Source organism: Synchiropus splendidus, chromosome 1 (assembly GCF_027744825.2).
Source record: "Synchiropus splendidus isolate RoL2022-P1 chromosome 1, RoL_Sspl_1.0, whole genome shotgun sequence".
Classification (NCBI taxonomy): Eukaryota; Metazoa; Chordata; class Actinopteri; order Syngnathiformes; family Callionymidae; genus Synchiropus; species Synchiropus splendidus.
In genome coordinates this window covers 12196929-12220560 of record NC_071334.1, presented here as the reverse complement: position 1 = coordinate 12220560, position 23632 = coordinate 12196929, and the positions used below count along the sequence as shown (strand labels likewise).

The 23632-nt window shown below is 43.5% G+C and overlaps 2 protein-coding genes across 4 annotated transcripts in view; one reads left to right on the top strand and one right to left on the bottom strand.

Annotated features, from left to right (window-relative positions):
* The first annotated feature begins 79 nt into the window (after positions 1-79).
* ccdc181 (coiled-coil domain containing 181) lies at positions 80-4325 on the top strand. 2 transcript variants are annotated; one of them, XM_053854221.1, is made up of 6 exons: positions 80-423; positions 985-1097; positions 2271-3176; positions 3382-3528; positions 3594-3751; positions 3927-4325. In XM_053854221.1, exons 1-6 carry the CDS (start codon positions 393-395, stop codon positions 4096-4098), a joined length of 1527 nt encoding a protein of 508 aa, XP_053710196.1. In that variant the 5' UTR covers positions 80-392; the 3' UTR covers positions 4099-4325. The 2 variants fall into 2 exon arrangements, with proteins under 2 accessions (XP_053710196.1, XP_053710197.1); XM_053854222.1 differs by having other exon boundaries at positions 81-287.
* A 213-nt stretch (positions 4326-4538) lies between these two features.
* Positions 4539-23632, bottom strand: part of p3h2 (prolyl 3-hydroxylase 2) — a 44544-nt gene continuing 25450 nt past the window's right edge. Inside the window, exons 2-15 of one of the 2 annotated variants that reach the window (XM_053864696.1) lie at positions 16393-16545; positions 14358-14547; positions 11594-11725; positions 10509-10636; positions 7716-7805; positions 7327-7367; positions 7171-7262; positions 6957-7084; positions 6626-6721; positions 6419-6569; positions 6244-6361; positions 6103-6178; positions 5866-6006; positions 4539-5322 (exon numbers count right to left, since the gene is read on the bottom strand). In XM_053864696.1, the coding sequence (XP_053720671.1) occupies positions 5230-5322; positions 5866-6006; positions 6103-6178; positions 6244-6361; positions 6419-6569; positions 6626-6721; positions 6957-7084; positions 7171-7262; positions 7327-7367; positions 7716-7805; positions 10509-10636; positions 11594-11725; positions 14358-14547; positions 16393-16545 (1629 nt within the window). In that variant the 3' untranslated portion in view covers positions 4539-5229. Of the gene's footprint in view, positions 5323-5865; positions 6007-6102; positions 6179-6243; positions 6362-6418; positions 6570-6625; positions 6722-6956; positions 7085-7170; positions 7263-7326; positions 7368-7715; positions 7806-10508; positions 10637-11593; positions 11726-14357; positions 14548-16392; positions 16546-23632 lie in introns of those variants that run through there. The other variant, XR_008414513.1, reaches the window with a different exon arrangement.

The following is a 23632-nucleotide window of genomic DNA, read 5'->3' as shown; positions in this document are numbered from 1 at the left end:
CTCGCGGTTTATGACAGTTTATAAGCGCTTGTATAGTTTTATTAGCGGCCAGTCTCTCATCGTCGCCCCGCTGCGCATGCGCGAGTCGTAAAGCGTGTTGTGGGTCTCCATGGCGACGAGTCTGGTAAAGACGGAGCAGAAGCAGCTTATGAGCGCAGGTGCTGCTCGGCAGACAGACTGATACTGTCTGAGTGGGTTTACTTGATGGTCTTACACGCACCACGCCGCCTGCGCGCAAGTCTCCTCTTCATCTGAGCAGCGGAGCAAAACAACACAGTCTTCAGCTGGTGAGTTGACAACACACGGTGGCATCAGTTCTTCCTTCACCTCATCTTCTCCGCATCATCCATCTCTGTTGTGAGAGGACACGCGTTGGTGCGTGACCCGCTGCTATGAGGAGTATTGTGTTGCTTGGAAATACAGGTCAGTTGAGTGTGTTCAAGTAGGGGTGAGGAGTTTTACCTCTGAGCCGGTTGTGTGTCCAGTGTTTCACGGCCAATTAAACAGCCACAACAAACACAACTTGATCCTGAACATCCTGCTTAAGCAGCGCACCAACTGTCATGTGCCGAGTGCAATAACCCATTACTTTATATGCAAACTGTTGTGCATAATTATGCGATCATTACCAACTTTTCTGTTTGTGTTCAACGTGACCTATTTTATCTTTTTAAGTAACTTCTCAGGTTATTCCACAAAATGTCTGCTCCACTTAATTGCTGTAATAATAATAAATAAAGGCTGTTTTTGTGTACTTTTTATTGGTCCATTTTATCGCGTTCTGAGGCCACATGTATTTAAACATACCTTGATGCAGAAAAGGCTCAGGATCTCATCTTTGCCATCAAAGATTTGACTCACCTGATCAATCTTTCTTATGCTTTTGATTAAAAATTTAAATACAATTAAACACTATTTACATCTGCTAGAAATGTCAGACCTGTGGAGTATTTGATGACTGCATGGGTCTAATTCTTCATGCAGACCATTTGACCATGAGTGAAGTGGGTGTCACCAGGTCCCTGGAAGACTATGAAGATGACTTTGAAAAGGATCTGGACTGGCTCATCAGTGAGGAGGAGCGGAGCGCCGGCCAGGTGGGTCTCTTTATCTCACCATCCTTGGGAAATGAACCTTGCGGTTCTGTAACGAAAAATATTAGATATTATGGGGCAATTTCTGAACTGTTAGAGCACATTACAGTAAAACATGTGTAAAGACATTTAGCAAAACATAATCTGAATATGTATTTGGGAGTGTTGACCGGAAAAATTTAAATTATTATTATTTAATTTACCTCTGTCCAACAGGCCTGCTTTTCCTGCATCTGCCGCCATTTTTATATATTTATTTATTTTTACATTCGCACTACCTCCATCACAGTGCTTTGACCAGCATGTCCAAAGACACGCTGACAATGGGTTCCAGTGTATGTCGCTTGTGTGCAGTCATGGTGAAGGAACAGAAGCAGCACTGCCATCCCTTTCTGCCTCCCAATTCTCCTCTCTTGCTCTCTGTTATGCTCCTACTGCATAACTACAGCCCCCACTTTCACTTTAATTTTATAGTTTTATAGTTTATTTACTCCAAAACCTTGACTAAAACACATCCGCAAATGTTCCTCAGATTGAAGTTACGGGCGTCCGTCATCTACTTGTGTGAAGTAGTAACTGCACCTGGCTTCATGTTTGCGGCTTGGCTTGTTTGAACGCTGCCTGTTGAAATTTTACGCCGACTCTTTTGCGCTAACTCTAATCAGATGATCCTATGAGAGAAACCTTGGGCTTGGCCTGTGTCCAAACACAAAAACTCAAAAACACAAAATTCGTCCTAGTAATAGGCATAATATATTTACATCCAAAAATCTGTGACATGTAGCAGAAGAACACAAGGAATCAAAGGGGAAGGCAAATAAAATTAAAACAAATAAACAAAAACATCTTTAGATGGACATATAGAAAGATTGTTTTTTTTTTTTTTTGCTCGGGTCCTGGTGAGCACTGTGATCCAAACAGCTTCCAAACTTACCATCCTAGTTGAATGAATCAGTTGGGTTGTGGTGTGTCCTCTTTGGGGAGAGTGGTGTTGTCACCTGATCCCTCCATATTTGCATGTGAAACCTTCTCCCTTCACATACGTTCTGATACTTTCACCAAAGCGTGATGCAAAATTAATGACAATCCTACTCACACCTCTGTCACGTTAGCCTGCAGAAGAGTGCGCTATTGTGCGTGAACCACTGACCAACCTGCTTGTTTTCCTGCCACCAGGGTTCAGACTTTTACGCTATTGAGACAGAAATCGATAAAGAACTGGCTGAAGATGAGAAACACCAGAAGTTAAAGAAAAGGAAAGAGAAGGTTGTGAAAAGAGGCAGAAAAGGAGAGGAGAATGGGGATGATGAGTACAGGTGGCCTCCACCCATGGAACCTCTGGAGTATGACTCGGACAGTGACAGTCCAAGAAAGCTCTCCTCCTTGGTTCCTCCTCCTCCAGGGATGGAGGAGCCGACGGAAGAGGAGAGGAAGTACATTCAGGAGAAGATCCAAAGAGCTAATCGTGAGCTGCAGGACCAGGAAGCGCCTGATCTGAGTCGACGCAGAAGGTTGCATTTTAAAGAAACTCTGGTGACCATGGTGGTGCCTCCTGGGGAGCTTGAGAAGGTTGGAGAGGCTGAGATGGATGAGGAGGCCACTCAAGCTGAGGTGGAGGTCTCAGGGAAGATGTCAGAGCTACAACTGTCCCCAGGAGAGCAAAGAGCTGAAGGGCAAAAGGGAATGAAGGAGGGCAAAGTTCTGGTGGAGAAAGACGGCAAGTTCGACCTGGTGAGCCTGAAAGAGGTGGAGAGTCAAGGGCTTCTCCCTCGGCTCCCAGACAGCTCTCAGGAGACCCCGGGTCCCCGCAGGACGCACCGTGTCAGCTCCTCTCCTTGTTCTGGAGCTTCACCCCTCCAGCATGGCAGCGCTCAGACATCCATGATGCCTCGACCTCCTGCTCAGCCCAGGCACCGACCCAGTTCAGCCAACCACAGTCCGAGAGTCGGGCCCAGGAGGAGCGCAGGAAGACGGGTGCAGTCGGCCAGCGGGACCCCCTTTCAGGCAACCTACACCCTCACCCCCCAGCAAAAAGAACTGCTTCTCAAAATAAGAGAGAGGAAGGAAAAGCAGGCCCGAGAGGTGAGAGGTCAATTCCTGCAATACACCTCTGTCAATGACCCTCATTAAAATACTGCAGTGGAGTCTGTCTTTGTCACCTCTTTGTTGGGACTTCAGCCTCAGTGTGTGCAGCTCCATCAGCTGTTAGTGACATCTGTCAGTCGGCGTCTTTTGGACACATAGCCTGGGACACTTTTTCAACCCCAACTTTGTTCACGTCTGGCAGGCGGAGCAGCGAAAACGAGAAGAGGAGGAGCAGAAGAAGCAGGAGAATGAGCTGGCGTTCAAGGCCTGGCTGCTGAGGAAGAGAGGGCAGCTCCAGGAGGAGAAGAGGATCCACAGAGCTCGGGAGATGGAAAGAATTAACTCCAAGGTACAGTGAGAGAAGGCTACAGCAGTTAGCCAGGAACTGGGTGATGACAATGTTGGGTTTCACAGAGGGAGTCCAGTGATCCTGAGGAGGCCTTCAGATCGTGGCTGCAGAGGAAACAAGAGCAGCAGCAGCGGGAGAAGCAGCTGGTGGAGCTGCGGAGGCAGGAAGAGGACAGCGGTTATCTTCTCCGCAGCAGAGAGGAGTGTGAACGTGCCTTTAAAGTGTGAGTTCTTTTTGTTCATGTCTATATCCTCTCCCTTTTGAGTTGAGATCGCAGCAGTTACCTGCTGTTCGCCTTGAACCGCAGGTCCAAAACAAGAAAAAAATTTTATGTTTTAAGTCAAATGTATTACAAACCTGTAAATCAGTCTTATGACTCTGAACTGACCGGTCCTCAGGTGGCTGACACGAAAGCGAGCCGAGAAGCGAGCGGAGCAGCAAGCAGCACGGGAACGATCTCGCAAGTTGGTCCTAGAGGAGCGACGGGCACGGCGCATGAGAGACCTCATGTGTTCAGTCAGTGACTCCACTCCTTTCAGATTCACGGAGTCCTTCAACTATCGCTTCTGACGTTCCCTTTGTTTTGGGGAGAATGTCTACCGCTGCTGTTTCTTTACTTGCTTCATGCACATTTTGTGTACAAAGTTTACCACAGTGACCTCCAAACACACCGGTGTAGAAACGTCAGGTGTCAAGAAATGTCTTACCACAGTTTTTATTGGTTATTTATGTTGGTGTTTGTCGTGTGCCGTGAGTGACGGATGACGTCGTCTTTAAACTACTTCTATTAAAGCCTTTTGAGAGAATTCTGTGTGGTGATTGATTTTCTATCACCTTTTAACTAGGTGCTCTCCACAAAGCAGTGGAACCACTTTCAGTATTTTATCGCGTTTAGGAGGAAACAAACTGTGTTTGTAAGCAAACAAGAGCGAGAGGGAAGATGACAAATGACAGACATTCCTATCATATTTAATGTATTTAATTTATACTCAAGAACATATTTAGTTCATTTCTCATTAAATATCAGTGAAAGTGGCCAAATTCAATAAACATCAGGAAAGATTTGCTCAACACTAAAATGACGCTACGTCGACAAACCAAGCGTGTTTGTCTCCAACACAGTGCACAACTATCATCCGGGTCATCCACCACAAACAAAAGGATCATACACGTATGGTATTCCTTGAAACAGGAATGATTGACACCTCTTATGACAAAAGTTCCAAATATAAAATGCTGACGGTTGCAGCAGAATCCGTGGAAACATATAAATAAAAGAAACATTCAGAGACATTCCACGCACAAACACACAAAGACGCTTGTTAAATATTCACTGCTTGGACATAGTCTGTTGAAAAATATTCCTAAAAACAAGAACACAGTGCACTTTGAGGAGAAATGTTACTGGCAGTCATGAAAAGTGAAAAGTGAAGTTTTAAACATGCTGAATCACTGACGTTGTACTACCAAGTTTTGAGTGCACAAAGAAACCAACAAGTCTGTCTTTGGCTCCTTCACAGTGATCATAAATTATGGAGGGAACACAAACTCAAGTACCGGAGTGAGGCGCAATGCACAACAACAACAATAACACAAACAATATCAGCAAACTTGCACTTCCAACAGTACAAAAATAGAAATGCTCTGACCCAAAATTCTTCCTTAAATAAATAGTTAACAGGGACAGGGACGGCGGGATTATTAGAGTTCATCCTTAGGGTTGATGTTGAGGTCGTGACCCCAGACTGACTGTGTGTCCAGGGCCTGGATCACCTCGTCTGCCTGAAGTCTCTCCTGCAGAGGTGACAGAGGGGAAGAGTGGGCCAAAGATAAACCAGTGGATACATATGGTGTTCTCTTGACCCAAGAATTACACATACACTAAGAGGGAAAAAAATACATTTGAAAACATTTGGAATCCTTTTGTATGTTATGTGAAAGAGTGTGAATGGGACTCAAGTGCAGTTTCAAGTCTTTTTTTAAAATATATAAAATAGAAGTTTTTTTCTTGCACTTTGTTACTTGGTAAAGACAATAGTTTGTTTTTGCTGAATTATTGCTGATATTGTATGAAGTGTGCATGAGAAGCAATGGGGTGGGTGTTCAATTTATTTGATATTTTGTCTATGGATTTTTTTTCAACTTTAATTTAAATTCTGATAAAAATGTCATTTAATTAATATTGCTGTATAATTATTGTACAACCTTTAATTTATTCTTCTTATTTATTTTGGTTTGTGTTTTATTTTCTGCTCCCTTATTTGTGTCTATTAATATTTTGAAATGATAAATAAATACATGACATGACATTGACAAAAGAAATACATAAATATATACCAATTCTCTGAAGAGCGGGTCCAGGGTGAACCACAGTGCCACTGCACACCGCTGCCCCCGAGTGACAGCCTTCACGCCGTGTGGGTTCTCTCCTCCAGAGGAGAAACCCACCATCCTCCCACATTTGGGCTTAATGGACGCCTGGAGGAGGGAACAAGCAGCATCAAACCTCATGTCAGAAGAGATAAAAAATTTAAAACCTTCCCTGTATATATGTTTAACGCCCACATATCTTACCGTCACTGTTTTGGCATCCATCTCAGTGAAAATGAACTCGCCTCCTTCGAAATCTCCATTTAGATACAACAGCGCACTGAAACAGTAACAAGAGTGTAACTATAACGTAACACATGCCAGCGAGCTGCTGCGGCCGTGAACCTGTAGTCTCTGTAGGTGTAGGCCGGCGGCTCCTTCCAGCACTCGTTGGCTTCAGGGTCCAGCAGACAGTTGTCGGCATGGATGGGATGGCTCAGGTCGTTCCTGTGATCCTGCTGCCCTGTTGGAAGCCGTCTGTGTAAGGATCTGTGGGGTCAGTCCTGCGAGCGAGTCTGACCTGTGATGGCGGTCCGACACACCAGGTGAGTGTAAGAGAAGTGCAGGGTGGAGTTGAGCAGGAAGTAGGACTCGATGATGTGCCTGGCCCGTTCGCTGACTTCGTAGAAGAGACGCGCGCTCCTCATGGGCACTCGACCCTCGTAGCCGTACTGCGGCAGGGAATTTGTTAACCACAGAAGCGTGAGGTGAAAGAGGGTGAGGATACCTTCAGAGTTTTGAGCACAGTAGCTCCTTCAAACTTCTCGTTGGGAGTGTGCGGCGACATCCTCCCTCGGTAGCCGTCTCCGGCCAGAGTCACCGCCTGCAGTGCAAGACGACACGACACTTAAAGCTCTTCAAACAACTGTTTGGAATGACACTGAAGTTTGACACTGCAGATAACCAGCTGTGTTCATGGTCAGCGGGAGGAAACCAAAACAAACCACAAAGGCACATGAGAAGCTAAGACGCATCCCAGCAGGTCCGGCTTGTGCGGCTTCCCCACTTCACCAGCGGTTGCTGGCTCCAACTCAAACCTCCCGTGGTTGTGTCCTTACATGTGCCAGGTGTTGCAGCGCTGAGCACTCGTCCTCTGATATCACGTGATCCAGCAGCACGCGCTGAGTCCCGTTCAAGGCCACCGAGTTCTGCACCAGCTGCACGCCGCCATACACCAGCGGACCACCTACACAGATCACAGCACTGTGCTGAAAAGCCCACCACGCCGCAGGACTTCTGTGCAGCTGCGCCGACGCCCCAATCCCAACTGACCTTCTCTGAGCTGTTGCGGAGGAGCCACGGCGCCGTCCTTCTTATCCGAGATGGGGACGTACTCCATCCAACCGTCAGTGCCAGAGGGGATCCTGGGAAATCAGGACGGGTGTTTATTGGACGCTAATGATTCAGGATTCATTACCTGTAACTCACCTGTGTGAGTCGTCCCTGCCACCCGAGCTGCTCCAGTAGTTCTGAAACAGAAGCGACCCTCATCAATTTGTTCAATCCTTTCATAATGTACTGCATCGAGCTGCAGTCAACCATTCATGAATCACTTTAAAATGAGTTTCAGCTGTTGTAATTTGCGTGCCCATGACGTCATAGTGGCACACGTTAACACATCTGAGGGCAAAAACCTTTGAAATACTGCTGCAGTTCTGCAGTTGACCAGCAGGTGTCGCCAACAAAACACAGGCTCACAGCTGAGACACCTGTTGCTTCGGGAGCCGCTGCTCTGCATCACTCAGTCTTACCTTTGCGACAGTCATTTTCTCCCTCTCTAGTTTGAATTATGAATGGAAAACCGAGTGAGAACTCACCCCCTCCGTGAACTCTGCTCCCATTATCTCACTGCCGATCAGAAGTAGCTCCAGCTCTTGCTTGTGTCTCCTCATGTATCTGGAGGCTTGCTGCACACACAAAGACTCATTTTCAGGGCGACACATATTTACTGATGTGTGAGTGTGCAGAAAGCAGGACAGCCACATCAACCAGAAGCATCGAAGCTGTTGTTTAAGTTTGTGTGATGGAGATGGCTGCGTCCTTTGTGGTTCATTTGTAAAGATGAACCTCATTATTGACCTTCCAACGTTTTAATAGGCTGTGTGCAGTGATACGCTACTTAAATGGAAAACATCTGGCAAATATTTATCCTGTTGGACAGTGATGGTAGGTCCAAAGTTTGTTATTATTATTATTATTATTAGTAGTAGTAGTATTACTATTACTATTACATTGTCGTACAAAACATTCCAAGATTCTTTCTCTTTTGTCTGCTAGCTGTCCCTCAGTCTAATTCTAGAGATGACAGTGCCTTTTCTGTTGTTATTATTATTATAAAAGCTAAGGGTAAAGTTAATAGAAATGACTTTCTTGGTTCCTCACATGATGTTTGCTGTAATGCCATCATCTACCAATAGGAAGCTAATGCCTCGCCACCAACACAATAGCCCTCAAGGTCTTCATCGAAGGAACTTTGGTGCACTGTCATGTTGGATCCAATGCAACGCTGACTGAACGCCGGCAGACAGGAGTTGCTTATCGTAGTTCGGGGAGGAATCACACTTTTAAAAGAAGGAACTGAAGCGTTGACAGAGCTCTCAATACGTGCATAGAACAGAATAACATGGTGAGAAGCCCTTAAAAAAGCATCTCTATCACCACTCACTTTCAGAACCACTTCAACTTAACCAACCTGAGCCTTTGTTGTTTTACATCAGCGTTCATGCCGTCATCTTCAGCACACACGACTGACGCAATGCCTTCTTAAAATGACAAAAAAATAATGTTTTTTTCACTCTGATTCATGCTGCCAAGATACTGAACCTCATCATATCAGAAAGATAAAGTCAAAGGCGTTCTTTATATACATACAACAGGCTCAATGCACTGCTTTCACCTGTGTGACTTCCCGTCCATTTCTCTGCCGTGAAGGGAATAAACATGGGCAAGACAGCGCATTGAAATAAAAATGCCTGTGACTTAGTACACGCTAGTCTGTGTTAGCTGGGGAAAGGAAACTCCAGAGAACAGTTGATGACATAGTTTCGATCACAAATCATAGAGGCCAACCGAACACTTCGAATGGCTTGGCGCACTTACTGTGTCACCACAAGCAGCTCACAAACCAGAAGAGTTTTTGGAAGTCTGACTTAACTCTTCTCCTAGTGTCACAGTGCTGCATCTCAGCAGCAACACTGCGGTACCACAGAGACATTTATTAGGATGTTCTGATGACTTTGAACTGTCAAGAAACTCAAGACTGCCACCAAACAGTGAGAGTTTATCCTCTGACAAGTTGTTGTTTCTTGCTGTTTCCTCTCAACAAATAAAAAAACAAGATAAACGTGAATTTTGGAAGATGTATCTTCTTTGAGTGCAGTTCAGAAACATGAATCTGAAATGGGTGAGCACAAGAGTGAGTCTCTGAGAGTCAAAGAAGTGCTCTCAGTATCAGCAGCCTTCTATATCACAGACACTGACAGCTCTCTCTTGTCCTCTGCGGCTCCTGAAAGGCTGAATTCTTTGGCAGAGAGGCGGGTCAGTCCTGGCTCTGTAACTGTGAAGACTCCCACAGGCTGAGAACAGGCCGACATCTCTACTGTAAACTGAAGAAAAAAATCGAAGCTATGAGTAAAGACAAACACCAGCACGCCGCCTCCGACTGTGTTTATGTGACACACACATTCACAATATCGAAACACACACACACATGTGTGTCCTGCTGGGAGCGACGCAGGCTGTAATGAGGACCAGGCTTTCTAGGAAATCCAGGTTGCGCAATTGGATGTGGAACAAGGCTCAGTTCAGAGTGGAAGCGGAGAATCCTCGCCGCTCTGATGCTCAATTAGCAGGCATTTTCTCAGATGTCCGGGATTGCGGTGGAAAAACAAGCCACGTTGATGTCTTATCCTCGGGATGGTGAACAAACAGTAAAAGTGAAAGTACATTTTATGAGAAGGCTCCTGCCAGATGGTCCGGCCAACACACACGACAAACAACCTGCAGCCTCCAAAAAACCAAAGCGCGCTCAGATTTCCCGTTAATGTTCACTCTTCCCCCTGATTTCTCGTCTTCGGTTTCTCAAGTTCATCTTATACCTCACATCAACGGTCATGTTCTCCCAGTTTTTCCGCTCACTCACATCACCCAGTCACTTGCATTGTGCTTCACTTTATGCTCAGATTTCTCGGTACGACAACCGAGAAATTCAATTCCCAGCCTCCGTTAGGATGTAGGACAAGGGTTTTTAATAATAATAAGCAAGATTCTGCTTTGCTTTCATTCTTAAATTTACATTCCACTTGGCCTGAAGCTCTTCTTAGGCACCCACTATTGTAGCTGTCAGTATTTTGTAGCCCATTTTTTGTGTGACATGCAACGCTCAGTTAATTGTCAACACAACTGAAATATCTTCATAGCAACAGGTGTCACTTGGACTTTTACAGCTTCACAGTTTTAATACTTTGGATCAGGACTTTTAAGTTCTCGACCAAGTCTATAAATGAAGTGCTGTAATAGACAGCTGTTAGATGAACTTGGCATCTGACATTCTTGATGTTTTTGAATGTTATAAGCAGATGAAAAATGTTACGTGACTGAAATATCCGAACCTCACGAGGGCGGCCATCGTGTCCCAGCTCCTCTCTGTAGAAATCTCTGTTGTCCGTCATGAACTCTTCGCCCTCGTGGAACAGCAGATAGGTGAGTGCGCACTCTAGCGCCTCCTCCAGTCTGTCCACTGTGGTCAGGAAGAACACATCAACAACAACACAAAATAATATTCACAGTGAACCTTCCTTTTTTGGGAAAAATGCTTTTGTCAATAATGTGCCATATAGGCCACATATTGTTATCTCAACATCAAATTTCAAATCATATGCTTCAATAAATGTACTGTTTGATGATTTTACATTTCTTTTTAATACAGCCCTCTAGGAGGCTCTGTTTTCCATGGTGTTGTCTGTCTGTCGGTCTGTGTTCAAAATAACTGGAAAGTTACAGACAGATTTGGATAAAATTTTCTTTAAAAATTTTTTTCAACTGTTGACATGGGGGCCTAAAGGTCTCCTTACTACCTCGAGGAGTTAGAAGGTTTCTTTCGTCTTTGTAGAGGTTTGCGCTCTCTGAGTTGTTTTCTTGTTGGTTAATGTGCGTTTTTGGGGTAAAACATTTGAGCTCACAATGTATCTCTTGTTTCCATGAATAATACTTTGTATATCACACAGTGATTTTAAGTATTACATTACATATATGACACAATATCACATAATACTTTCTGTGCCACATTTGCAGACCTCCTTCACACCATTGTTGTAAATTGGCCTCACAAATGCATCTTTATTGGGCTGTAAAGTTCCAGGGTTAACCAAAGACTTCCTGACTCGGAGCGTCTGCTGCCGTCAGCTGTGGGTCCTCAGGTCAATAGCAGTCTGGCGAGTTCTGCTCCCTCGTCCCGAAAAGTCACCCAGAGTGCATTCATGAGGAGAATGAGTGGTTGCTGAGTGATGGCAACTGTCCACAGAAGCAGTCCAGCTGCTGGATGCTATGGACTCGTGGCTTTTCTACATGAGACCAGTCTAGTAAATACAGAGGGAAAACAGCTAAATATAAAGTGGAAACCTAAAGCAACTGCACCCAGGTTCAAAAACCTAATGTTGTGGTCACACATATTTCATCTTAACTTGCAGCATCTCACCATGATAGTAGGCAAACTGGAGATAGTCGTAGTGCAGAGGCAGGTAATTCTCCATGGGGGACAGACGTCCGGGACGGGTTGCCAGGTCTCGCACACACTCGTGTTCGCAGTGTATCACCTGGGTGAAGTGATCTGCAGCGCAGACATGGATCATGTGAACACGAACAGTGTGTTTAGAATCAAGTGAATTCATCTGGTCTAGAAAAATGTTAAAAAAATCAAGCCAAAATTTCAACATGAAAAAGATAACAAGAAGATATTAAAGGAAAAAGTATTGATCCCTCAGGAGCCACATTATGACAGTAGTGGGAAGACAAATATAAAGATTACATTAAATTGATAAATTAGCTAAAAAAAAATACTGATTTTCAATAATTTGACTATATGCACATTTTATTTATTTAACTACAAATCATGGACGAACTATGAACAAGGCAGATATGCCTGCAATCATCATCATCATCATCATTATTATTATTCATAATGTTCTTTCAATTTATTTTGAGTGATAGGAAATAATCGCAAAAATGCAAAAAGAAAAGAAGGGGACAAAGACAAATGTTTGGAAAACAAACATTGTTCTGTTTAGAGTGAAAAATTGTCAATAATAAAAGAGCAGCGAAAATCATTAATAACCAGTTGCTATATTACTTTACTCTGACATCACAAGGGCCCCATGAATGCAATCTCAGGGTCACATGTGGCCCCCAGTCCGCACTTTGCCCATGTCCGCACTTGAACAAGGTCAAATTTTAAGGGGTTTGAAAGCATCTTCTTCATCATATTAGTTCCATCAAGATGAAAAGCTGCTCTAAAACCTATTTTACAATTCTAAAGTAAATGTTTCAATGCCAAAACTATTTTATCAATTTGAAGATCTTCTGTTCATTGCCAAAGGTTTTTGTTTATGTCAAGTCATGCTGACCCTTTCATGGGACTGTAGACTGACATTTGATGAAAACACCAAAATAAGAAAGTGCAGTATATTTCATAATAAATCAAACCACCACAGTGTATTTGTGCATCACATTCTGGGCAGGTCAAAAGTGGATATAACACGCAGTGATGTAAAGCTGATGCTCAATCGCTCTGCAAGGTGTCGCTAAAATCTATGATCAGATGATTGATCTGAATGTAATCGCACAGAAACAATCCATGATATTTTCTTTTGCATTACAGTTTGATTGAAAAGATATTGTTTCAGTGTAGAATGTTCATGTTTGCTGAGCCTTTCCTCCAAGCATGAGCATGAAATATCACTTCATTATGTCAACACTGCTGTGTGTGTGTGTGTGTGTGTGTGTGTGTGTGTGTGTGTGTGTGTGTGTGTGTGTATGTAACACTTGTGCAACAGCACTTCTGCTCCTCTTCTCCTTAGAGAGGGAATTTCTCGAAGACCTTTAGTAACGTGACTTTTTAGTGTCATGTGAAATATCCGTCATTGTTGCTGAATCTCGTGCGTGTTTTCATTTCAAGCTTAAAAGTTGCCTGAAGAACACACAAAATATTCACAACAGCAGCCTGAGGTGATGGAAAAGAATCCACAGGTTGAAAGTTAAACAGAGCTCGTCCACAATGTCGTCTTTCCCACTGTTCTCTCAGGCCACGGCACGATCACTGGAGACAGATTTGTCAGGAGTAAAGCTGCAGCTACTGACCGTCCATACACACAGATAGCTGAAGGTAAAGCTGACCTGAGGAAACAACACTAAACTCCTGATGACTTTAAGAGTGAAGACTTAAGAAACAAATCAGTATCACATTTTTAATGAAGAAACTAGTCAGCAGCCATGAAAACTGAAACCTAAACAAAACTAAATGAGCAGAGAGTCGATGTATAAACACAGCAGGCCCCTCCCTAACAGAGAGGCTCGGGACCTGGGCCAAAGTTACCGTCAGACTTCTCTGAGTGAGGAGATGAAGCGCTTCAAATCCAAAATAAACCGTCCAGTTTGATAACACGACCCTTAAGAATAAAACTTAGTGTCACGTGAAATAAACTCACTCATGATTTGCAGAGCCACACAGAGACGTGGAGATTTATCATGCGGCTCCTTTCTGAATCAAAACTCTAGTAAGTGTTCTTATGTGTCTGTGTGTGGTGATTGATGTTCTTCAGACGTCACTGCCTTCACTCCCAGAATGTCAAAGTCAACATCCTTCATCACCAGAACAGACAGAAACCTCTATATCGACATGTAAATTTCAAGGCTTGTGATACGATTATAACTGATGATGTAGTCATACCAACCCGTTTCATAATGCACTGCAACAGTCAAAGTTCTTTTAGCATTTATGAGTAAAAGAACCACAGGTTCCGGATGAAACAGCAATGGACATTCAATAAATTCAATTGCTTTGGTCCTTCCTGTGAGCCCTCTTGCTGGTGGCCAGCATCAGAACCACCAGGTGAAAATAGCTGGGTCTCCAAATGGGCAGTACTTTAACTGTTTCCAGACAGTAACTCTGACACAAAGACAAGTAGCTGAGTTGGAAGGGTTGAAGATGCTGAGGGTTTGAGTGACTAGGAAAGACAGGTTTAGAAATGAGTACATCATGTTTGGAGACAAAGTTAGGGACATGTGGAGGAGAGACAGTAGACATGTAGGACGAAGACTGGTGCAGGAAAAAGTGGATGAGCAGGCAATAGAGAAGGACTGGGAGAGGGTAGGTGTGACTCTGGAGGAAGATCAAGATAGGTTGTGGTGGCAGCCTCCTATAGGAAGCACTGAAAGGAGACTGCAGCAGTGGCATCTTGTCCCACCTGATATGAGTTCATGGAGGCTGTATCGGTAGCGGATGTGATCGTGGCCCTCAAATCGCTGCGGCCCCTGACACAGAGCTCGACACTCCACATCCGCTTTGTAGTACTCAACCAGAGCGTCCTCGAACAGATGGATGGCTCCGTCGTAGTCTCCGGTGTCGTACAACTTCACTGCAGCTGAGAAGGCGTGCTGTGAACGACACACGAGTGAGAGAGTGGAGAAAACTTCATGTCAATGGCTTGACTTTTTTATCAATCCACCATGGCCATGGGCTTAATCAGAAGAATAAATCTATGGAGGTGTCACACTGACAGCAGAAAACTAGAAAGGTTTGGACTGCTGTCTTGATTGTGAGTCACAACAGATGTCGAGACACTGCAGACCTGCACTGGGCTTTGGAACAAACACTACTATACACCTCACTGATGTTCCTTTCCATCATTCTTCATCTCTTCACATTTTGCAGCGTGTTTATTTGGTTATTGGAAGTTGTTCATTTGACCGACTTCTTCGCTGTGAGAGTGAGGGAAGAGGAGCATCAGCACAGATCTACAGTGTATAGAAAGAATGTATAGAACACTTTCTAATTGTTCATGAATTATTGTCATCATATCATCCACCTCTAACTCCGGACAATTGAGGTGAAACTGGATCATTTCCCACAGCACAGCTGAACAATAGTGCACACCGGTTGAAAAACACTGACCAAAATAACAAGATTTTACTTATTAGCAAGTTGAAGCCTCCCTCCTGTGCGGCCTTCTATTTTGTTCTGCTCCCTCCATTGTTGGTCCTTGTCCCATTTGACAATTTGGGGTGCGATGTGCTGGTGCACGACATTCAGCTCATGACTAGTCTCAGATCAGTAAAAAGACATTTGGAAGAGGTACAACTTTGCAATTCGCCCACACAGTTGACGTGCAGAGGCGAAGAGCAGTACAAAAGCAGCAAGTACAAAAACATCCTCACTAGATTTAAGTACAGTTTTTGAGTATTTATACTCCATTAGATTAGATTACTTTGAGGGTAGTTTTACTGTTACTCCACCACATATGATAGCAATGACTTGACTGTACTTTAAATCAGCCTCTCGCTGGGAAAGGCTCCAGTACGCCCCGTAACCCTGAACTGGACTAAGCACTGGTTCACTGAAGATGGATGTTTCTTCAGACTCAGCTCCACTGGTTCAGTGCTTTTATTTTGAAAAACACTGAAAAAACCTGGAATGCATTGAAAACAAGGCGGTTCTATATATATATTACATTTTTTTTGTCGTTATAATGCAGGGTGCAGGACACTTCAATGCAAGTACAAAACCCAGGTTTCAGTTGATTTGTACTTTCACTCATTTTACTGACCCTCTTCCACCTCCGTTGGGATACAATCACTCTTGCAATCTTTGTTGTTCTTGTCTTTTGTCTTTTGCTTCCTGTGTTTACTGGGAGAAAGAGTCTGACACTGATTTTCATCTCATTTTGGTGCCGCAGCTGATTTTTTGTTTCCCGAGCCAGTTCAGTTTTGTTTGTCCTGTTGTTTTCATGATGTAATCTTTTTTTTTTTTGCTTGTTTGAATTTAGTCCTCAGCTCTTGGTTCTCCTCCATTGTCCTTCACAGCGAAAATATTATGCAGTTTTATTAAAGGAACTGACCAAAGACTATTAATACTAACTGTTGTGAGATCTTTTTGGACTCGGTTAAAAAAAAGGGAGCGACTCGGTGATCTGTTCGACAGAGGGGTCACGGCCACAGAGAGACCATCAGCCAGTGACAGCTGCTGTTTAGCTTCTTTTTAAGGATGTGAAGCAGAAACAGTGAAAACAGAGGAACAGTCAGACAAAAGCTTTTCCTGATCAGAGGAAATGTGCTCAGACAGAAACATCAACAAGGGAAGTCTGAAGCCGCTGTGACACAAAAACACCTCTTGGTTTATTATGGGGTTAAAAGCTTCATGTTTATTTCTGAGAGGCTGTTGACGAAAACCGCACACACACACACACGTGTTTCTTCACAACAGAAACCCCTGTTTGTTGGTACCTGATGTGGTCGAGCTTCTCGGTCGATGAAGTGCACCTCCTGAACTCCCCTCTGGTCTTTGTACTGCTCCAGGTTCTGACCCATCTCGACATGTTCCGGGTTAGCTTGGAAGTACGTGTGAGCAGCAGCCGCCGCTTTATCTGGCTGCTTCAGCTGCAGAGCAGACGGAGAAGGGACAATCACTCATTGTGATATTAAGAAGCTATTTAGTCAACCAGTTTCTTGTTGACGCTAAGATGAGAGGAGAAACAGTTGAGACTTTAGCAGAACATATAGGGAGAGAGAGGTCATGACATGCAGCAGGTTTAACTCCCATTAAAAACCAGAAGACAATTTCTGTGAATTCAAATAAAATAAGAGTAATAATATAGTTACTGCATAAAATTAGGAGCAACGAACACAAATATATATTTGATACTTCTAGAAATGATTGACAAGCTACAGTTTCAAAAAAAATAACAAGCAACAGAAAAATAAAACAGAAAATTGGCCAGGCAAAGTGGTCACCGTCGGGGAGGGGTATTGGTGTATTTATAAAGAGAACTATTTACACTTTGCGTCAGAGATAAGAGCCTGCGTCCTATAGAAACCTCTGGATCTGGATTAAATCACCATCAAGCCACTAAGTTCACTCCAGTTCTACAATGCGGGATGGTGCTTGATCATATTGATGGCATTAATCCAACGTCTACATCCTCAGAGGAACAACATCGAGCTGAGTAACCGGAAGGCGCTTAGCATCAAAGTTGTAATATGATATATGATAAATAATATTGATTTGAGTGAATTAAAAATTCGTATTCGATGTCATCATTGCAACTCATGCATGAATCAATTTTTAAATAGACATGATCAGATGCCATATTTTTTGTCATCTGAACACTTATATTCATATACAGGTTCCCATAAGTTGTCTGCCAGAAAGTCTCCACACTCACCCTGACATTTTAACACTCATCACCACTACTTATGCCTTTAAGGGGAATGAGATCACTCTCAATGTTCCGTCGGAGTGAGCGCCCCAAACTGGGAGTGACTTCTGAGATGCATGAACCTGGACAAAACGCTACAATAAACAATGGAACACCATATCCCTCATTCAATCCCCCCAAAAACCCTCTCATCCCCAGAGAAAGTCAGACAACACTGGGAGACTTCTATGTGGGAGAGACGCCTGAGAAGTCATGCTTGGTTACTCCTGCGAGGCTGGTGTGTGCAGCGCTGTCAGCCGCATTCCAGCTCAGATCACTTAAGAGAGAGGAGCTCACTAGAGCAGGCAGAAGGGGGACCAACAAATTCCTCATTGTTTTTAAGCATGTGAATATAAAATGCAAGACTTAAACTTGTCTGGTTGGTTCACCATTCTTGACAATTCAAGTCACATGTTTGAGTAAGGATGGACTTCTATAGGGGACAAATCCATTTCTTTCAATATAGAATGACGGCGTTTGCATTCTAAGTCATTGAATCGCACAGATAACATCAGAACCGGGGGAGGATGAGCTTCTCCTCAGTCACCTGCTACCTCTTCCTCCTTTAACCCCTGACTTCCTGACTGACGTCAGGGGGTCACTGGGGGGAGGGTCAGTTCTACAACACAAACACAGCTGCGATTCCGATCTATTGTTCAGACAAAGCCAACTCATGTCTTTCAAACTTCAAAATGATTGATGGTGACATTAGAAAAATAAATCACCTGATCTCACAATCTTCAATGTGGAATATTGAACCGAGAGAAATGTCTATTCTCTGAAAAATGTCTATTTTTTGACTGTAAAATAACATAAATAATCAGTCGGACTAAAACCTTCCTCGCCGCATCAGACAACATTCACTCATTCATACCACCGGTTCAATACAAACACTTCTCTGACAGTGTTGAGTAGCAAACATCTTGGACCAGACGGAACCGTGTCCCTCTCTGACACATTTCAAAGCAGCACCTGTGGTGGTGAAAGACTGCGACTCAGTCTGTGTTGAAGCGCGGCCTGTGTAAGAGTTGCGCTCCGCCAAGTCCGGCACTCTTGATGTGGCCTGCCCAGGAGTGCCAAGGCAAAGATGATTTGCAAGTTCCTCTCAGGGCGCTGCGCTTGATTCGCTGGTATGTCAACAAACGTGGACCGAAGACTCAACAGTGACAAAGAGCGCGAATGCAAACATCAAGAACAAGGCATGAGAAAGTCTCACAACACAACAGAAAACACCACGTAGAATCAAACAAAGACATTATCATATTAAAGGGAAGCAAAGTTGGTACTTTAACATATTCATTTCATGTTATTTATGACCATATCAAGTGCTATCATTGTCTCTTAATACACAAAACATGGCTGGATTATTGGTGCTGAGCTGCTTGGTGGAGGTTGTGGTCTCAGAGTGCTTTTCTAGTTGATCATCTATTTCTGTTTCACATTTGTGTGAGTTTTTTTTCAGTCTATGCTTTTAAAAATATTGTTGAATCAAAAGAAAACCAAAATGTGGCTCACATCAATTGAGTAAAATGTCCACCAAAACAATCAAAATCACATCGATGCAGATCAAGCACATAAAGCCAGACTGAGATGTTCCTCTCGCCAGAAAAAGAAACGTGCAGAATCACTTAAGGAGGATGGTCAGATTGAACGGCTGTTTCCATTGTTTCAGAAGCAACAGACCAGCCAAAACTGTCTGGGCAAGTATATACCTGCGCAATAAATATGACAACATCCTTCTTGTTGGCCTCAGAAGAAAAGGCTGGGAAAGTTCAAAGGCATTTGTTGTGACTATGGTCTGCCTGGCAACTGAAGACAACAATGTCTGTTTTTGTGTGTCTTCACAGTCTTTTCCCATCCGAGTTAAGAACCAGATTTAAATGCTAGACAGCTAACTTATCACACACCAAATCTGGAGTTTGACAACAGTGTGTGGCAAGTGTGCAGGAGATAGTTTGGTCATTTAAAACCCTGAATAAAAGTCATTCAAGGTGATAAACTTACAACTCAGTATTTATCATTTGTGTTGAGGGAGTGAAGCTACATAAACAACGAAGACGCGTCCAGTTCTCCGGTGGTGACGGATGACGTGGCCCTCACTACTGAAGTTAAAGCATCACATTTGCTGCTACACTCGATTAAAATATGTAACATACATTTCTGAAACTGCAACTTCAAAAGTAAGAACTTGCGTTCAACACACTACAGTTACATACACTAAAAGCAAATGAGACAAATTACAAACAAGACATCAAGTGTTTAAGACAAGGATACGTCCTCCAACTACCTCCAGAACGATGAACTCATAAACACCAGACGGACATACTCGCTCCAAGTCGGGCCTCCAACATTCCAATGTGTGTTATAATGGATGGGATATTTGCAAGTCTTTAGAAATAGCCAATTTGGAACCAGCATGTTTACGGTGGTTAAATCAATATTTGCATTATAGAGTGAGAGGAGCACAATATTTATCAACCCCCCAAAAAGCAAACAAAAATCACTCTGGGAGGATTCCTGACTAGGTGTTTGGTTTGTATGAAGCTTGATGAGAAAGACAGTGAAGGACTGAAGACTAAAGAAACTCATCTCTGCTCCCATGTATAACTTTGATTTCTACATGGTCAACAAAAATGCCTCCTGCTCTGCCGCAGAACACATGATGTTTGAAGTGTAATTGATGTGTATGAAGAACCCAAGAGATTGGGACTATCCAGCAAGGTATGGAGTCCGTCCCTTCTTTGTCACACTTCTTTCAGTTTCAGCACCGCTGGGCTCAGTATGTAGATGCCCAATTCACCAAGTCTTGAAAGTGTACAGTTCTGTTCATGTAATGTTTTACATCACTGTGGTGAAGACATGATATTGTTTGATAGCTGGTACGGTGAGCGGAGTTTCTTGAAAAGAACCACTTGAAAGGGAGTTTGGTGTGATCTCACAGAGGTCCCACGACACTGGTTGTAGTCCTGTTGATTCAGTGAAGCGACCACAGTTCTAAACGTGAGCTCACGTTCCATCGGGAGCTGAAAACCCCTCACAATCCTCCACCACCATCAGCTGAACTTACCTCAAGCCCACTATGACCTAAATGTACCTAAACAATGAGCTACCTTTGTTTCTAGCAACCCAGGGTGTTTAAATAACATAACTCAGTCATTAAGCCACATTTTAAAGGCTTATCTGAAACATTTTATTTCATTCGCCTGCTGAGGACAACACAAGTGCTCACTCATGCCACGAGACAGAGTCACCAGTTGCTGGTTCTGTTGTCGCACAATAGGATCCTCATTATGAGCAGTGCATTCTCTTTGAGTGAAAACAATGTGTACTGCATTGGATCCCTCAAGAAATGCGTATCAAGAAAAGGGTCTTGCGTGTGATGTTTACATTGCTGTAGTGGAAAACACAATGAGCCTGCAGACACTGTTAATCTGTGAGCAACAAGCAGCCTTGAGGGCGGTGTGGGAATTTGGACTGAATGAAGACAGTGTAACACAACACCTTTCTACAGGCTGCTCTGGGCGTGTATTGAAAGACGTATTTTAGGAACAACAGAGAGCACTGAAAAAGGCTTTCATTAAATCACAGTCACGTGGTTTCTAAAGTCTAATTCCGCCACTGTATGCTGAGTAAGCAGATCTACATCTGCGTTGAGGGTTTGATGAGTCTGACAGGGGTTTGTTTGAGTTCCCCCCCTAAAACAACCAACACTTTAACACACATCCTCGTGGTTTTGGAACCGGCGTCTCCTGTCAGGAAGCTACGGTGTACGTTACATGTCACATGTCTAACAGGTTAAACGCATGCTGAGGGAATGGAAAATCCCAGGAGTTCACCGGTGGCTTCCTGTTGGTGATGTCATGCGTGAAAGTGAACCTGTCTACAGTGATGTCCACTCATCCTCGCTCACTCCATCATGCCACCCTCCTTCCTCTCATCTGTGCTGACAAGTGTGCACAGTGGCCTCTTTCTACGTGTCCTGACTCCACCCTGGACCTCAGTGTGTTCCTCCTGTAAGGTCATGGTGAAGGAATTTCCTTGAAGAAGTTGAGGACAGTTGCTGTTAAAAGCCTCTTTCATTGCTCAATGACGACACCGGGAGAAAGACAAGTCTTTGGTTTGAGACTGTAAAAGAAAAAGCTGCCAAAATAATACTGCCACTGAAGGTAAGATGGTAGAACCTGGGCTTTCATCTCCATTTCAAAACAACTTTAGCGCTGGTTTTCTTTTCGCTGACCTCGGTCAGGGTTTCTTAACCTTTTTGGTCTCGGTGCCCACATTTCCCAGAACAAATGGCCCCGGGGCCCATTCAAGTAATAGAAGTGATACATGACTCTTGATTTCATTTGTGATCAATAACCGTATTTAATCTACTTACACGCAAACAAACCAAAAGCACATGATCATTGCAAAGATATTTGTCATCGAAAAGTTCATCGAAAAGTCCAACCAGCAGCAGAACCAAGTGCAAATCATATTCATCAAATGTAGTAAAGAAAAAAAGAAAAAAATACACTTGATGCGAACTGTTCAGAAAATTGGAAAAACTGAATAAAATACATATTATAAAACCATGTCTAAATATCATAACATAAAAATTATATATTTTATTTATTTATATTTTATTTATACTCCAAAGTAGATGTAAGTAAAGTGTAAATGAAAGTATTGCCATAAAATGTTTCAAAACTGTTTCAATTGTTGCTTTGGGGAAGCTTCACCGTTTCACTTCTATCCCCTTTTTTCTGCCAAGGGCATAAGCAAAACTGAAGCAAGACTTCTGCCAGGCGATTGCTCCATCTGGTACGATGACTTCTCCAGTTCAACAACCGCAACATTGCACAATACTTGGTGTCCTATGGGCATTGAAAGGGATCAACAAACCAGCTACACTGTAGATTGATGCCAAACCCAAATGGTCAGCAAAAAAAATAGAAATGCTGTGTAGTTTTGGAGCACTTCTGGAAATAAAATACTCCATTGCATGACCATATACTACGCCTTAGTAAAGGGAACGTGCCAAATGATTTGAGGATCTGGTAAAGTTAGCAGGAGGAGGTTCTGAGTGCTTTTGTACAGAACCTGTCCACTTCTAGATCAAACTACTAGTGGACCCTAAAACCTCATCATAGAATTAGGGAGGTGAGGTGTCGCAAATTTCCTGTTTATGACCAACAATTCCTCAGAAGATGATACTCCAGCTACGTTCTCACTGTGACTATGTAGTTGAAGCTCTGACAAATGTGTGACTTGAGACTGGAGCTGGACCGATACACATGGCGAAGACTAGTAATGCGGTCCGCATCTGAACTCATGTGTCCCAGAACCTGGAACTCGGGATACAGAATCTATTAGCTGTCCAAACACACTGCGTGTCGATTATGAGCTACTCGACATCAGGCAGCTTGAACCAAGGTGGCTGTTTGCACATCTGTATCCACGTCTACCTCGTGGCTGACACATGAAGGGAAATGACTGCTCTCATTATTCTTTCCATCCTGGGCGACAGCTCATTTAAGCTTTGTGGGAGACTGCGCAGCCCTTCACTCTCAACAGTCTCGCGGCCAAACCCACACCACATCAGCTACTGTATCCTTAGTCAACCATCACAATTTTTCCCATGTTCGAACTGGCTTCCTGCGCAATTTTAAGTGCCACAAGGCCAGCTTTGTGCGGAGCGCTCAAAAGGTGTATGGCTTGTGTTTAAAATAGTTCAGGCGGTGTGGAAAATAACCTCTAATGTCTTCCGTCTCCCCACCCCTCCCTCGCCTTCAGCCCAGGCCTGAATACAGTGACACACGTTTGAAGCTTCGAAAAACAGAAGCTATTTACACCTCTGATCTTACGACAAAATATTTTCCACTCACATAAAGGTTCTCTATTTGGACTTGAAAAACACCGCCAACCAGCTCCAGAAATAGCAAAAGAGCTGTGACTTGTCCTACTCACTTTGCTGCCTTCGCTTAACTGTGATGATTAATAGAGAGTGTCACTGCACATGAAAACAATTTAGGCGTGTGTGTAAGTGTGTGTGTGGGCTTGTTTATCCCACTTTGTGGGAACCAATGTAACAAAACACTATCCTTTTGAGGACCATATGACTTTGCGGAGAAATTTGGCTGGACCCCAACAAGCCTCATTTTGAGGATAAAAACTTTTTATTCATTATAATTGGGTTTCAGTTTAGTTCAGAGTCCTGGTTAAGGTGGGCCATTTGTTTTGGATGGTTAGGTTTAGAGTGAGAGGCTGGGGAAGGCAATATAGCAATG